This window comes from Toxorhynchites rutilus, chromosome 3, assembly GCF_029784135.1.
Source record: "Toxorhynchites rutilus septentrionalis strain SRP chromosome 3, ASM2978413v1, whole genome shotgun sequence".
Taxonomy (NCBI): domain Eukaryota; kingdom Metazoa; phylum Arthropoda; class Insecta; order Diptera; family Culicidae; genus Toxorhynchites; species Toxorhynchites rutilus.
The window spans coordinates 319446929-319464219 of record NC_073746.1 but is presented as its reverse complement, the minus strand read 5'-3'; the positions used below and the strand labels follow the sequence as shown (position 1 = coordinate 319464219).

General features: G+C 40.8%; 1 protein-coding gene across 1 annotated transcript in view; it reads right to left on the bottom strand.

The window, feature by feature from the left end:
- Positions 1 to 17291, bottom strand: part of LOC129775821 (zinc finger protein sens) — a 379673-nt gene that overhangs the window by 18680 nt on the left and 343702 nt on the right. The window contains exon 4 of the mRNA XM_055780957.1: positions 7832 to 8633. Coding sequence (XP_055636932.1) covers positions 7832 to 8287 — 456 coding nt within the window. The 5' untranslated portion in view covers positions 8288 to 8633. The remainder of the gene's footprint in view (positions 1 to 7831; positions 8634 to 17291) is intronic.

The window sequence follows — 17291 nt, the reverse complement described above, 5'->3', positions numbered from 1 at the left end:
GAAGTTCGTAGCACTTTTGTTCTTCAATACAGAATGAATACAGATGACTGAGGGTTTACTAATCTACCTACTGACGTAGTTGTTACCTTAAATTTTGAGAACACGGTCAAGATAAATCCATTCTTGCTTAGGGGGTGCGTATTACACACTTCTCCTATATTTCACTAACCGTTTTGCAATCGCAGCTTGCTTGTATCTGCTGTGACGATTGAGTGCCCGTGTTCGGGAACACTTTCCGATCACCACAAAAACAATCATCATCATTGAGTTATGATATCAATAGCTTGCTTTCAAAGCAATTTTTGAGCTATTCAAACAAATTTTTGGATCAATCAGAAACAAGCATATAAAGGGTGTGTCACATCAAATTGCATCACGGAAAAAACGCTGTAGAAATTCGCCCAGTAGACCGATCCTTTTGAAAATTTTAGACAGTAAAATAAAAACTATTAAACAACTTTTGGCGTTTTCTTTTTATTCATACTTCGAGCCCAAGCCCGTATGCTCGCACCTTCCTCTTTACCCCGTCCATAAGGTTCTGTACAACGTCAGGTTGTAGTTTTTTTTGAACAGAAATCCATTTTCTCTTGAAGTCCGCCTCCGATTTGACAACTTTTGGGTTCTTCCGGAGGGCCTGCTTCATAATCGCCCAATATTTCTCTACTGGGCGAAGCTCCGGCGCGTTGGGCGGGTTCATTTCCTTTGGCACGAAGGTGACCCCGTTGGCTTCGTACCACTCCAACACGTCCTTTGAATAGTGGCACGAAGCGAAATCCGGCCAGAAGATGGTCAGGCCCTCGTGCTGCTTCAATAGTAATAGTAAGCGCTTCTGTAGGCACTCCTTAAGGTAAACCTGCCCGTTTACCGTGCCGGTCATCACGCTTTCCGCAAGAGCAGATCGCTTGCCACACCATGTACTTTTTGGCAAACTTGGATAGTTTCTGCTTGCGAATCTCCTCCGGAACGCTGAATTTGTCCTCTGCGGAGAAGAACAACAGGCCCGGCAGCTGACGAAAGTCCGCTTTGACGTAGGTTTCGTCGTCCATTACCAGGCAATGCGGCTTCGTCAGCATTTCGGTGTACAGCTTCCGGGCTCGCGTCTTCCCCACCATGTCTTGCCTTTCGTCGCGGTTAGGAGCCTTCTGAACCTTGTATGTACGCAGGCCCTCCCGCTGCTTGGTCCGCTGGACGAATGAACTTGACAAATTCAGCTTATTGGCGACATCCCGGACCGAACTTCTCGGATCACGTCTAAACTGCTTAACTACGCGCTTGTGATCTTTTTCACTGACGGAGCATCCATTTTTGCCGTTCTTCACCTTCCGGTCGATGGTTAGGTTCTCGAAGTATCGTTTTAGTACTCTGCTGACCGTGGATTGGACGATTCCCAGCATCTTACCGATGTCCCGATGTGACAACTCCGGATTCTCGAAATGAATGCACAGGATTAATTCACGACGCTCTTTTTCGTTCGACGACATTTTTCCAAATTTACGAAAAATTGACAGTGAAGCATGGCCAACGTGATCTATACACTCTTATCTGATTATAAGCGAAAGCTGAAGATATAATTCCTAAAAATTAAATTTCTACAGCGTTTTTTCCGTGATGCAATTTGATGTGACACACCCTTTAACGCGTAGACATTTTATCTTTTGAATGAAGTGGTTATCATACCTATCCGTTCAGTTGGTAAGGTGGCATTAACGCTCAAAATCTTGTTGGTCTGGCGTAACGCTCTCGTTTTCGAAAATTATTATTGTATTTAGGGCTAGTTAGTTCGTTTTCTGCGGTATCAGCGCAATCGGCCAAATCAAATCTTCACTCGGCGAAATCGATTGACGCTTTCCGGCGTGCAAAAATGTGACATTCCGCTACCAGCCAAATAGAGTCACCAAGTCGCTAAGCGCAGAGCAGCTGCCTGACAATTAAACGGGGAACGCGTAATCTTGACAGCGCACGACTCTCAGCGTAATTAAATTATCCACTGCGCTCACTCTCTCATTTGCCCCGATGACTTCATATCGGTTAGCTATTATCGCTATCAGCTGCATCGGCCCATTTTATCGCCGCCGACCCGCGGTTTACTTCGCTGTCACGTTGTTTGAAGATGACAGTCATTAGTGTCATGTTTGTGTCAGCGGATTAGCGTAGCGATTAAAATATTTCACGTGTGTTTCTCGGAAAAACTCTCCGCCGGCCGGCCGTGGTTGGTTTAGGATGAAACAATTTGTTCCCATGCTGATGCTGCTGGTGAAACGAGAGCGCCTGCCTCGCAGTGGAGGCGCCCTCTCGACGACATAAACTTTAAACGAGCGATAAATCTACTCCTATGATATTAATTAGGCTGGGGGTTTAATGTGTTGGCGGCATTCACCCCGCTTGACAAAAGTAATTTCCGCAGATTTACGGCTCGTGTGACCCAAAAAATGGCCGACAGGACCCGGCCCGAGAGACATTCGAAACTAGAACAATAAACGGCTCCACTGTAAATGTCAGCTTCGAGGTTGGAATTTCGCACAAAAAAATAAATAAAATAAAACAAGACGAGACTATCTAGGTGTACGATCACAACTCTCAATCAGGTTGAGAATTTTCCTTCTTTTGTACCGACGGAATTTATTAGCCATAAGAGCATCGCGTCGTACCATCGGGAACCGTCGGTGAAGGCCGAGTGGATGCAATGCGCTCGCTTCGAGACCGCTACCGCCGCAGATCCGTCTATTACCAGCACAGGCGTTTGGGTCCAGTTGCAGTCGGTTTTACGATCGTTTTAATAAAGAAATTATTGTTATTTAATTCGCATTTAAAGTGCCGTTTTTTCTTCCTTCGCCCATTTAGTTGGATGTGCTCGGTTAAATACAACAATTTGTAAATCCGTGTTGTATTACCGAAGAGCAGAACGGTGGCGGCGGCGGCGGCGGTCGAGCGGAGGATGAAAGCGAAACGATGGCCGCTGCAAGCGGAACATTTTGCGGCAATAAAAATCGAAAAAATGATGAGCGCCGCTCGGCAAGTGAAAGGATGCTTCTTTCTAATGGCATAATTAGCGGCCGTCAAAAACGATTGCTAGTTGTCTTGATTTAATTTCTACCGCCAGAAGGCGGACAGCTTGGGACTTGTCTGGCGAAGCGCTGAATGATTCCCACGTAGATGATGTTGGTCGAGTCCTCGCGCAACTATGGGATCTGTCGCGAAACAGTTCGATCGAGTTACAGGGTGGGCCATTGAAAGTGGAAGCATCTGGCAACCCCATAACTTTTGACAGAGATGTCAGATTAACAAATATCATACCGCGTTGGAAGCGTCATTTCAGTACAATTTTAACCATGGAACAATACACACCTAAACAACGCGCTGAAATTGTTCAGCTGTACATTCAAAATAACTTCTCAATTGTGTTAACTAAACGTGCGTGGAAAAATAAAAGTAAAGTTAAAACATCGCCTGGAGACAACACTATACGTCGATTATATGCCAAATTTATATCGTCTGGTAGTGTTGGTAATGCCAGTCATCTGTCCAGACAACGACCAAGACGTTTCGACGAGAATATTGATGCCGTTCGAGCCAGTGTTGCAGAGACTCCATCGACATCAGGTCGCCATCGTTCGCAAGAGTTAGGCATCGCTCGAACCACTCTCCGACGCATAATTCGTGTTGATTTGAAAATGTTTCCGTATAAAATTCAAATGGCACAACAACTTAACCCATCCCATCCTTTTCCTGAAACAAAATGTCACCCTTCTAAACTCGAGCAAGCCGCGAGTAATCGGTTCTCTACTTCATTAACATTAGCATTAATAAAAAATGTTTATATATACTTGTAACTATACAGATAGGAGTTTGGCTCCTTTAAACTTATGTAACTGAGCCTGTAAAAATAAACGATTTAATAAAAAAAAAAAAAAAACAACTTAACCCATCTGACTTACCACGTCGACTTGATTTTGCGAAATGGACCATCGAAATGGCCAAAAATGAACGTGGCTTTTGGCAAAAAATCATAATGTCTGATGAGGCGCATTTCAACTTGAATGGAGGAGTGAATAAACAAAATTGTCGGTTTTATGCTACTGAAAACCCTCAATTCATCGAAACGCAACCTCTTTACGACCAAAAAGGTTACTGTGTGGTGTGACATTTATGCCGATAAAGTCATCGGCCCGTACTTCTTTGAAAACGAAAATGGAGCAACGGTAACCGTGAATGGGGAGCGTTATCGGACAATGATAACCGATTTTTTATTGCCATTTGTTCGTGAAAATGAATTGGACAATTACTGGTTCCAACAGGACGGCGCTACATGCCATACAGCGGCTGCCACGACCAAATTTTTGCGCGAAATGTTCCCCGGAAGATTAACATCGAAAAACGGCGATTATGACTGGCCACCGAGATCACCTGATTTGACGCCTCCTGACTTTTTTTTATGGGGATATTTAAAATCCAAGGTATACACTGGTAAACCAAGGACCCTGGCTGCGCTGAAAGACAATATCCGACAAGAAATTGCTGCCATATCGGCCGAAACATTGGGCAAAGTGATGGAAAATGCCGAAAAAAGGGCACATTTTGCGGTCTAGGCCAGAGGCGGTCATTTACGAGATATCATAATCAAAAAGTAGTTAGAACAAATCTCCTTGGACCAAAATAAATGAATTTCGAAAAAAAAAATTTTTTAATTCCACTTCTTTACTTTGCTATTGCAAAAACAAATCCTTCCACTTTAAATGGCCCACCCTGTAGTTAAAAATTGTTCAGATGAAGCACAAAACGCGTGCGGGAGAATTGCCAATTTTAAACGATTATTCGCGAAACTCCCGAAGAATTAAACCATCGAATTATCGGTAAATACCTATGTAGGAGACTATATGAGTTAGCTTGTTCTCCGGATTGTGGACGGGACACAATTGGCGCGAATAAGTAGTCGAACGAAACTATACAAATTACTCAGCTCGATATTCTATTTTCTCCACGATATAATGTACGAAGCGTAGTCGCTGATCTGTATGTGGCTAGTGAGGCTGAAGCTATCGTCGCATCCTATTTTCTCCATCCGTCTATCGGCTTAGAGACAATAGCGATTAGAAACCTATTATCTGCTTTGTGCTATATGCAAATTAGGTTTAGAGATTTTCATCTGCGCGATCTATTTGTAAGCTAGAGCAAATTATTTAGGGTACGGAATGTATAGTTGATCTAATCCTTAACAACCTATATAAAATGGACGAGAAGGGATTCCGGAACACAGAAGAGGCTCGTGACAAACAGGAACTGACACATGGTTCCATGGTTATACGTGCAAACATTACTGATTTCTACAACAATAATGCAACGTCTCCATACCAAGCTATGTATGATTACATCTACCGTTTTGTCTCATATTCCGAACACTTCATTTTCAAATGTAAATTTACTAAACTTTTATGTTATAAATAATTGAATAATGAAAACACAGACATTCTTTGGAGTATAGGCTTCATTTTGACAGTTTCTACGCATGATTAAAATTCCGAACATCTCATTTTCGAATGTAAATTTACTGAACTTTAATGTTATAAATCATTGCATAAACAAAACCCTGACATTCTTTGGGTTATAGCCTTCATTTTAACATCTACTACAAGTATCGATCAAGTTACGACGCATGATTCAAACTCCGAACAGAATATGTTTGATAACATTATTTTCAGGGAAATACAGCAATCAAATTCACAATTGTGGGTACAAGTACAATCCAGTTCTGGAGCAACAATATAAGAAGATCATTTGTTAACAAATGTTTGTAAGCTCTTGGAATCACATTTCGTCAACCACTGCATAGATTGTTAAGGAGTTTTCTCACAAAAAAAAAAACAATATCTGATCAAAATACGATATTACTCTTTTTCCATTTTCTATACGAAAGCTAATGTAGTGACAATTAAACAACTGTAGTTTGTCAATAAATAAACGGGATATTATGAAACTTCACACATAAGCTAGTGACAGAGATTCATATCGAAATGAATTTTGTTATTTTTGTAGTGGCGCCATCTGTTGGAAAATCTCGGGACTTTTTAGCCAATGTAGTATATACCGGAAATTTGTAATTTTAAATCTTCCCGCTGAACATTTTTCGAATTGTTCATCTTTATACAGCCATTCCATGCCAAACCGATATAGTGGTTTTCAGATTTCCGTTAAAATTGGTAGTTTTGTTCCTTATCACAAAATTTGAGACCCTTTTTTTATTTTCTCATTAGGGTTCCCATTTCCATTTTAGGTTTGTAAATCTATTTACAAAAAAATACAACGGCACCACTGTACGTCTAGCTTTGTTAAATTGGAAGGGCTTTCCATTAAAAAAAATACAAAAAACATCACGGGGCGTTATGAGATGTTAAAGTTTTCAAAATTAAATTAAATTATTGAATAAGAAAATGTTATTATGCTATTTTGACGAAGCGGTTCATTAATTTTCGAACAACTCCGTTAAACATTATATTTGAATCAGACATCTGGATTTTGAGTCACGATTTTTTGCAAGAAAGATCAATAATTTTTATTAATGCCTTTTAAAAAATCATTCGCTATTTAATTTGTTCATATGATAATGAAAATTGTGATTTTGATTAGCTTACATCATGTGTATCAAGTTTCAACAAAATCAAGAAGGGTCGGGTCAGCGGTCGGCTGAATTTGGGTAAACTTATCTATATAAAACATTGACTTGATTTGATAGGCAATGTGTGCCTAAAAGGAGTACCGGTAAGATTCTTCGATTTTTTTCAAAAAAAAAAGCTTTATTCTGCAAAAATGGTTACAAATTCAATATTCAAAGTAATTCGCATCGCTAGTCACAATTTTCCCCCATCTTTCTGGCAATTCACGGAACCCTTTGCGGAAATAATCGGCCGGTTTGTTGGATAACCACGAATCCATCCAATTTTTGACTTCATCAAAATTGGAGAAGTGCTGATCAGCCAGGCCATGTTGCATCGATCGAAAAAGGTAGTAATCGGACGGAGCAATGTCTGGAGAATGGGATAGGACCCCCATTTTAGTGTTTCCAAGAATGTTTTGACCGGTTTCGCGATATGCGGGCGCGCATTGTCTTGCTGCAAAATAACTTTATCGTGTCTTTGCTCGTATTGTGGCCGTTTTTTCTTCAGTGCACTGCTCAAACGCATCAATTGTCGTCGGTAGAGGGTACACTCCCCGCAAAAACACTCTCGTTGGGACGAAATTCGACATATTCGAAGTGGCAAAAAAACTATGTTGTTTACGCTCCAACTTTTTGACATATATCGAGAAAGACGCGCAATGACAGTAGCTTTCCAACGAATGTCTGCAAATTCGATTCACTGGAATATTTAATAATGAAGTTACGCCATCTAACTTACCGGTACACATAATACATAAGAATGAACTCATCGTTTTATGTTCTTTTAGCAGTTACGAGCTAGAATTTTTAAATATCATTCCCAAAATCGATCGTAAACAACGAAACTAAGTTATATCGTTAGTAATTTAATAATATCATAGCAATCAGAACAACGACTTAAATGTTTCAATTTCACCTTCTTATGTTTCTTGAAAGAATAATTCTTCAATAGTATTTTCAAGCGCTATAAAAATCGTACAATCCCCTCGGAAAACTTTCGGTAAAAGCAAACGACCGAAACGCTCATAAAATCGTTAATTCTGATTGCATAATTGTAACTCTTTAATTGGAACCGAGGGCCAAAATTTTCCTCTGGCAAGATAATAACATTTATTTTAAGCCGAACATCATTACCCAATCACATTTACAGCCCCAACCTGCACTCTTGAAACCGGCACTCACCTGGTCAAATCCTTGCAGCGGCTGATTATTGCCACTGCTGCTGCCGCCACCTCCGCCGCTGCCACCACTATCGTTACTGACAGGGCCGACCACTACACTCCCGCTCCCCACCGTCTGCTGTTGGTTCCGTGCGCTCCCACTGCCACCCCCATTAATGGCTTCCGGTCCGTTGCGATTGCTGCGGGATCCACTGCTGCCACCGCCGCCGTTGCTGTTGCTGCTGCTGCCGCTTCCTCCCGCACTCCCAACTGATCGGTCTTCTGGTGCGCTTCCACCTGTCGTTGCGCCGCCGGTCCCACTCCCCGCCGTCGAGCTCCCCCCGTTGACGGTCATTTCCGCCCCCGAGCCGGTCACAAAGTCGAAAAAATCGGTCTTTCCCAGATCTTCAGGCCGAAACGTTTCACCAATGTCCATTCCCGATGAAGTCATTATGCCATTCGTGATGATTTCCAACATAAATATGTCCGATTGCACTTCGGTTGCTTCCCCCCGAGAACACAAAACTCGAAATGAAACGATCGCCTTTTTTTTTTGATTCGCGGTAAAACGGGGTTTTGAGATTTCGGGCGGCGAATTTAAATGTTTCTCAAATTGATACGCGATAGTCGCGTCGCGTTGCACTGCCGATTCCGCGTCTGGGCTGCACCTTCGTGGAGTTCAACTATAGGCGGAAGGATGCAGTCAGAGATCTGTGTGGCTCTCTTCCTGGTGGTGGTGGCGGCAGTGCACAGTCAGACAGCAGCAGATGTCGGCAGTGATGCATTTTCCGTTGCTCCGATCACCGTTCGATTTGAAGCTGAAGCTGCAACGGTAATGAGAAAAAGAATACATATGCTGATTAATGCTAATGAGAATGGCCGCTCCTGCGGTGGTGATTTTTTTTTCTTATTGCAAAGAATTTGGCATAACATTGCCGCAGACGAAACTAGAAATTTGCTGATTAGCAAGCAGTCAGACAACCGTTGGAAGCGCGCATGATTGATGATGACTTCACAAACTGTGGCATGCCTATTTTTGTGTTTGAGAAGAAATTGAAAAATAAAAACTGAAATGCCTCAAGGTGAGCCCCTGTCTATCCGTTGGACACAGGGTGGAACTGGCGGCTCGGGTCACCGCTGGGGTTAATTCTATTCATCCATCAAGCCCCGGCAAAAATGGACCGCATCATAATGGGGCCTGATTTTGGGTTGATCGGATGACACTTGGTGTGGTGTGGTTTTATTCAGCTGTCTTCAACTATTTCGTATGATTTATCGCCCGTCGCAGCCTCAAGTGTGACCTTCTTTTTTTTGTCGTGAGTTCCTAGCGCAAAGGGAAAGCAAAAAGGTCAACGAGACGGCGGCCATCAATCACGGCGCGTATGCCCCCGCGGCGAGAACGAAAACCTCTGCGTTAGCACGTGTCCACACGGTTCGCGTGCGCGTTCCGGACTACCGCGCGGGACATTTGCTCGAATTAGTTCCAACGCGGTTGCTTTGCATGCGATCGACCGATCGATCCAATTGGTGATCCTTCGATTCGCTCCGTACGCAGTTTCGATTGGGTCAAGGCTGACGTGATCCAAATTTAGGTCGAAACGCATTGCTCGCTTCGAAATGCGCGCCGTTTGGGCTTTACGAAACGTCCGCCGATCAAGGAGTCCGGTTTGGGGTAATTAATCATTGTTTGATTTCCTCCACGCCTTGAAGCACGCAATTATCGGTGCGCGCTGTTACAGAAGCAGGGCTGTTGTGGCGGTGCTGCTGTTAACACGAAAAATCAATCAAAATTGTTGCAGTGGCCAGAAAATGGCCATCGCGGTGTGGGGTTTCATTACAATGCAGATTTCTTTCATTACACATATGCTGCTGGCAGAGATGCCGAACTTTATGTTTACGTGTAAATCTCACTTTTTGTGTAGATTAGAAATATTGTTTTAAACACAGTCAATACATTCAAAGTAATACAATACTCTCGAAAAGATTCACCCAAAAACATTCACCCGAATGTAAGAAATGTAACATTCACTTAAAAGTAACAATTCGGGTAAATTATATTAATTTGTCCAGTCGAAACTCTGAACATGGTTTGTCCACTTTTTCGAATGCTCTAAGTCAGCGCAGCATTGTCAAACCAGGTATTCAAATGTTTCCACACATATAAATAAAACTGTCTTTTTCTTGATTTATAATAGTTTTACAGGTTTTAGGCCCTGTTCTCACTGCAGCGGGGCGTCAAAGTGGCTTGAGCGGGGCGTGTTTACTTCTCGTCACCAAATTTCAATTCACTCACATTGCACCGTGCCAGCGGCCTGTCTTCGGCGTGTTTTATCAAAATCGTCAATGTGTGTGTAAGAAAGAATGACATTTGGTTTTGTTTTGAAATATTCCAGCACCGTTGAACGTATGAAAACATATTTTGAGTCAAGCAAGAAGGATTTCAGAACATGCATTCGACGTCCTCGCTTCATGTCGTCGAAATCAACACGATAAACGCAAATTTACAAGATCAATTGGTATTGTGCGTCTGTCACATCATGAATGAAAACAATAACAAACTAGTTCGACTTTTCCTCAGTCCCGCATACAGGGGTGCCAAGTGATTTTGCTACACCATATGGATAATGTGATAATGGGGAAAATTTCATAGTATATTACGTATAGTATTATACGGGAATTTATTTGCTTAACATACAAACAGTGGAGAAAGCAAAACAAATAAACAATTGACTGAATCAAATGTGGTTATCTCGATTCTACTCGCCGCTCGGTTGTTTCCCACAATGGGATTAGCCACATTCTTGCACACAGTTCGCGTTACCTTTCATGATACGGGTTCTTTCTTAGTTCTTTATTTTGATATATCGTTTGATAACAAAATTAAATATCTTCGTAGTGATTCAAATGGAAATAAAATAAAATCAAAATTAAGGCATGTTTCGACATTCGGCAACCCTTCTCCCGCATGAACGCAGTTAAAAATTATGTCACTACTACATACAAAGATATGCAAGCTAGAAGCGGAGAGATACAAATATCGCCGGCGTGAAGTGTTTTCGTTTGCACGCCAACAACACGCCCAAACCACGCTCACGGCAAGTCAGCCTAGTGTGAACACATCGGTAAGAACACATACGATTAATCGTAAGCGTCGCACGCCCCGCCCAAGCCACGCTGACGCCACGCTGCAGTGAGAACAGGGCCTTACACCTTCTATTGGTGTCAATGGGCCCCTCATTTGAGTTAACTTTTTATCAATCACCAGATGATTATTTGGTACGTTTTCAGACCTTCTCTGGATTATAACACTTACAAATATTGTAAACATCATGCTTGCACACCATTTGTATCAGATTTATGTTTGGTTGGCTCTTTGTTTTTAAGAGGCTTTAAACTTTGCAGTTCATTCGCCTCCAACAGATTTATATATCTTCTTCTTCTTAAATGGCTCTAACGTTCCTAGAGGAACCTCGCGTCTCAACGTAGTATTACTTGCGTCATTTTTATTAGTTGAGATTTCTATGCCAAATAACACGCCTTGAATGCATTCTGAGTGGCAAGCTCTAGAATACGCGTGACCAAAGTGCAGGTCGGAGAAAATTTCTTTGACGAAAAATTCCCCCGACCAGAACGGGAATCGAACCCGAACCTGAATTTATATATCTAAATCATGTAACTAATGCATCTCGATGACCTCAGTTCTGATCATGGCTTTTCCGATGCGCTGATGTTGGTTTGTCCTCATGATGACTATGGCAGCCGCTTGGGGCGCTGTTGTTTGCTGCATTATTTTAGGCATGCATATAATTAGGATTGGAATTAGGAATCTTCCAGATTAGGATTGGGCGATCTTTAGAAAAAGGTTGATCTTGACGGATCGATTTTCTAAACGACGTGGTGATCGATTCACCGATAAAATCGGTTCCAAAGAATCGATCTTTGAAAATCGATTGCTCTAACTAAACATTACCTCGACACGCGCAAGTAACGCCATCTCTCAGGCTTTGCCCAGACTTTTCATACGACTGGTTAATTTTGACATTTTTATTGATAATCAACTTTGGTTATAAAATATATGTCTTCCTAAAAGCTATCGATCTTCGTGTGTGATTGTCCTTATATCCTTATATTCTCCTTTTCCTTTTCCTTCACGAGAAATCAAATCCTTTCTTACGAACAATAGAATAAGGTGAAATGTAAATACATATTAGATATAAGATAGGCTTAAGAATTGAGTATAATGAATGTGAGTGCGAATGTGAGTGTGAACATTGTCAACATATCATTATATCCCATCCTTTTCCTGAAAAAAAAGGTCACCCTTCTAAACTCGAGCAAACCGCGAGTAATCGGTTCTCTACTTCATTAACATTAGAATTAATGATAAATATTTATATATACTTGTAACTATACAGATAGGAGTTTGACTCCTTTAAACTTATGTAACTGAGCCTGTAAAAATAAACGATTTAATAAAAAAAAACTTTGGTTACACTCGATGTTCTAATTTGATGTTTACATTTGCTAGAAAAAAAGGCGTGTACTTCGGCTTCAGAATGCTTGTCTAAGCTTGCAAAAAAAAAAGCTCCATTAGTAAGCATAGTGGCGGACAAAAAGGCATCGGTTTGCCACGCGAGGATTGTCATCAGGAATTAGACATTCCGTGTCTATGTTCAGAACTCAACTGAGCAACTGTTTATTAAAATCACAAAGTTTTATCAATTCTTGTGGTTTACATTGTCAGTTACTTATCCTATGTTAGTAAAGGAAATAAACATTAACATGACATAGAAGTTTGGTTTGTTTGATGTGCGCTGTTGTGTTTATTCGTGTATACGCACACGGTCGTAAAGTGGGTCAGTTTATTATGCTGCGCGCTGCGCTGCAATTACGCGTCAGATTTAAAATGATGATTGAAAATAATCAACATGACTCACAGTCATTGTTCCGCCTTCGATTGAAGCAGAAAAATGTTAGTAAGCACATGTCTAGGAAATGAACTGATTTCGTTGTATGGTGTTTAGGTTTCGTACAGAAATTATATGAGCGCTAAAAGTCCAATAAAGTGAAATGGATTGGTTTAGATGATAAAGAACAAAACAAAAGTATGATACACCATCAGATACACTCTTTCCGTTTGAAACTATTGCTAAATATCATCTTAAACTAAAATCAAACAGTGATATCTATTTTTTCGAGAAATTGGTAAAAAGAGAGTATAAGGTGTCCTAAGTGATTCCGATAGATGAGCCAAACTGTTGCTGATGAACACAAAATAACAGGTTCGAACGAAGCTCTGAAGCAAAAATGACCGATATTCACATATAATAATAAACACGACAATGCAGTTTTACAGAATGACAACGCCAGACCACATGTCGATGGATTTGTCAAAAATCAGCAATATTGCATGTAATGTTGATGATGATGAGTTTATAAAACATGCGCAGAGAACTTTGCTATAATTTCTACCCGCGGCGAAGGATATTATAACTGGGTATCCTAAGATGCCAACTGGAGGGGTTCTTCTACAAAATTTAATGGTTTGAAAGCAAAAATCGATGCAAAAACAACATTAATTCACATTCACACTAATACTTTTTTTTTATTCATATGCATACCTATCATCCTTTTTGTCTTAAAGACGAAGCAACGAGTCAATAAGAATATCAAAAAAGTGATCATCGTCAAATTCAACAATAACAACGCCTTGTTAGAGAGGCGCATTTAATACATTATTAAAGCCTCTCCAATAAAGCAAAAAATACTAATCCTTACAACCGGTTGTGAGATTTTCGGTGGCAAAGGATGACGAATATGTAGATAAAGCTGCAAAGGAGAGGGAGAAAGCGGAGAGAAAATTGAATAAAATAAATACTGAGAACTGAGATGATTTCGTTTTCCACCAAATTACTCGTGTCGTCATTATTAAGACCACACTAGTATACAGATATTGTACTACCCTAGTGCAACATCAAGTATCATATAGTAATGCATTAAATTGAAATATGAACAGTTTCAGTCGTCAATTCATGCAAGTTTTAGGTCCTTTTTAAGATTATTAATTATTTTTGCCACCCTAGTGACAAATAATTGAATCGTAAGCGTTGCGTACCAAGCATTTATAATGCATTCGAATTGTATTTAATACGAAGTATTATTAATACTTCGGAAAAAGTTGAGGACAGTTTTAGGAACCTCACTATTCCTTTTCCTGAAATTCAATTTTGGACAAACAATTTGTTTTTTCGATATAACAGCAGATATTGAGATCTAGAATTATAAAAAATGATACAATCAAGAATGGAAGCACATAGAACAAAAAAATATCTGCAAACGCTACGGAGAGATTATGTAAGCACATTTTAACACATTCATATTTACATCATGCTATACAGCAATTTCATTGCGCACACCGTAAATAACGCACATCTATCAATTAACACGTTGAGTGCCACGGTTTTATAGTGTCTCTATGGAATTTTTTTAACGTAATAGGGCCATCGTTTCTTATCGTAGTGGAATGTATTTTCGTTCGGAAGGGAATGCTCATAAGCTTATATGCCTATATTAGTTAACTTTGATTTCATATGTTATACTGTCAGTCACCGGTGACTGACGTGGCAGTCAACGTGTTAATAATCACAACCAAGAATTGGAACATGGAATAAAAAATCAACAATTTTTGGAATATGATGCTGTAATTGTGATCTGAAGCGTACTAGGATATGTTCGATTCGGTTCAATTCCAGAATATGAAATTCAAAGTTGCATAGAATATAAAAATGTTGTGTGGAACACCAAAATAGGAGCTTCAAAATATACCATGATGCAATATTTGGCCTGTAGAGACCACTTTGGAATTTGGAACTCAGATACCAATCATAAAACAAAACATAAAATTAAAATACAAAATCTGGATTTCACAACCTGCATCTGAAACTGATTGTGTTTTTTAACCATTTGCGGTCGTTTGTCTGCTCTCAGCCACCATAGCAAGGAAATACAGGTCGGACTCGATTATCCGGAGTATTGATTTTTTTTTCACACCGGATAATCGAATCCTCCGGATAATCGAATCATAAAAAAATGAATTTTCTCTCGGTAAACGTAATATAAAGGGTGTGTCACATCAAATTGCATCACGGAAAAAACGCTGTAGAAATTTAATTTTTAGGAATTATATCTTCAGCTTATAATCAGATAAGAGTGTATGGATCACGTTGGCCATGCTTCACTGTCAATTTTTCGTAAATTTGGAAAAATGTCGTCGAACGAAAAAGAACGTCGTGAATTAATCCTGTGCAATCATTTCGAGAATCCGGAGTTGTCACATCGGGACATCGGTAAGATGCTGGGAATCGTCCAATCCACGGTCAACAGAGTACTAAAACGATACTTCGAGAACCTAACCATCGACCGGAAGGTGAAGAACGGCAAAAATGGATGCTCCGTCAGTGAAAAAGATCACAAGCGCGTAGTTAAGCAGTTTAGACGTGATCCGAGAAGTTCGGTCCGGGATGTCGCCAATAAGCTGAATTTGTCAAGTTCATTCGTCCAGCGGACCAAGCAGCGGGAGGGCCTGCGTACATACAAGGTTCAGAAGGCTCCTAACCGCGACGAAAGACAAAATATGGTAGGGAAGACGCGAGCCCGGAAGCTGTACACCGAAATGCTGACGAAGCCGCATTGCCTGGTAATGGACGACGAAACCTACGTCAAAGCGGACTTTCGCCAGCTGCCGGACCTGTTGTTCTTCTCCGCAGAGGACAAATTCAGCGTTCCGGAGGAGATTCGCAAGCAGAAACTATCCAAGTTTGCCAAAAAGTACATGGTGTGGCAAGCGATCTGCTCTTGCGGAAAGCGGAGCGCCCCCTTCGTGATGACCGGCACGGTAAACGGGCAGGTTTACCTTAAGGAGTGTCTACAGAAGCGCTTACTACCACTATTGAAGCAGCACGAGGGCCCGACCATCTTCTGGCCGGATCCCGCTTCGTGCCACTATTCAAAGGACGTGTTGGAGTGGTACGAAGCCAACGGGGTCACCTTCGTGCCAAAGGAAATGAACCCGCCCAACGCGCCGGAGCTTCGCCCAATAGAGAAATATTGGGCGATTATGAAGCAGGCCCTCCGGAAGAACCTAAAAGTTGTCAAATCGGAGGCGGACTTCAAGAGAAAATGGATTTCTGTTCAAAAAAAACTACAACCTGACGTTGTACAGAACCTTATGGACGGGGTAAAGAGGAAGGTGCGAGCATACGGGCATGGGCTCGAAGTATGAATAAAAAGAAAATGCCAAAAGTTGTTGAATAGTTTTTATTTTACTGTCTAAAATTTTCAAAAGGATCGGTCTACTGGGCGAATTTCTACAGCGTTTTTTCCGTGATGCAATTTGATGTGACACACCCTTTAATTATAACTTGCACACATTGATTAAACGGTTTTATCTAGCTTGACCCGTTTGTATGTTCGTGACTTTGTAACTTTGTCTGTAGCGCTGTACCACATTAATAGAAATTTAACCCCCTTCCTGTTGACCGATTGATCTGAAACTTGGTACAAATCTTTATCTCGGGTGTCATTATAAAACTGCGTGTTCCATGATCTTGGAAATCCAAGATGGCGGTCACTATAAAATGGCGGATTACATATTTTCTCAGAATCGTTTCAATATGTATGTGAAATGAAAGGGATTGACTAGTAGAACACAGTTATTTATGCAAAATGCAAATCCAAAATGGCCGCCACCACAAAATGGCGCCATTTTTTTTCGAAGCCCCATCAATATGGATATCAAATGCAAGTGATCGGCTGGTAGAACGAAGTAGGTCGTGAAAAATCCAAATCCATTATTCTCGCTACCTAAAACAACGTTTTACAATCAAACTACTACTTATTAACGATGACTTAAATAACATATTGTATTGGTGGGAAGGGGTGGTGAGATGTTTGGTCACCATTACTATAGCGAATATAGCATCAGATTTTTCATTTATAACGAAAGACTGAATAACATCTATGAGCATGAATCAATTGTGGAGTCGATCCGGCGTAGTGGTAACATCCATGCCTCTCACGCTAAAGGTCACGAGTTCAATTCTCACTCCCGACATTCTTCCAAAAATGGAAGTAAAAGTGACGAACCAGCCAAATGAGTTGAAAGTCACTATAATACAGATAAAAAAAATGAATCAATTGTATCAGGATCATGGATCAGATGTGGAAACAGAGGAAGTTGTATCAGAGGTGGAAGTGTTTGAGACGCAGATGAAGGACTAATTCCCTGACCTGAACTCTTCGATGCCTTTAGGCATCTTGAGCATTATTCTCAGATATTCTCTCGATGCATTTTATCCTAACGTCGAGACGGTGCTATGAATTTCACTAACGCTTCTAGTTACAGTAGCATCGTGCGAACGCGGTTTCAACAAGCTTAAATTAATTGAACATTGTCTGCGTTACTAAATAAGCCAAGGCCGACC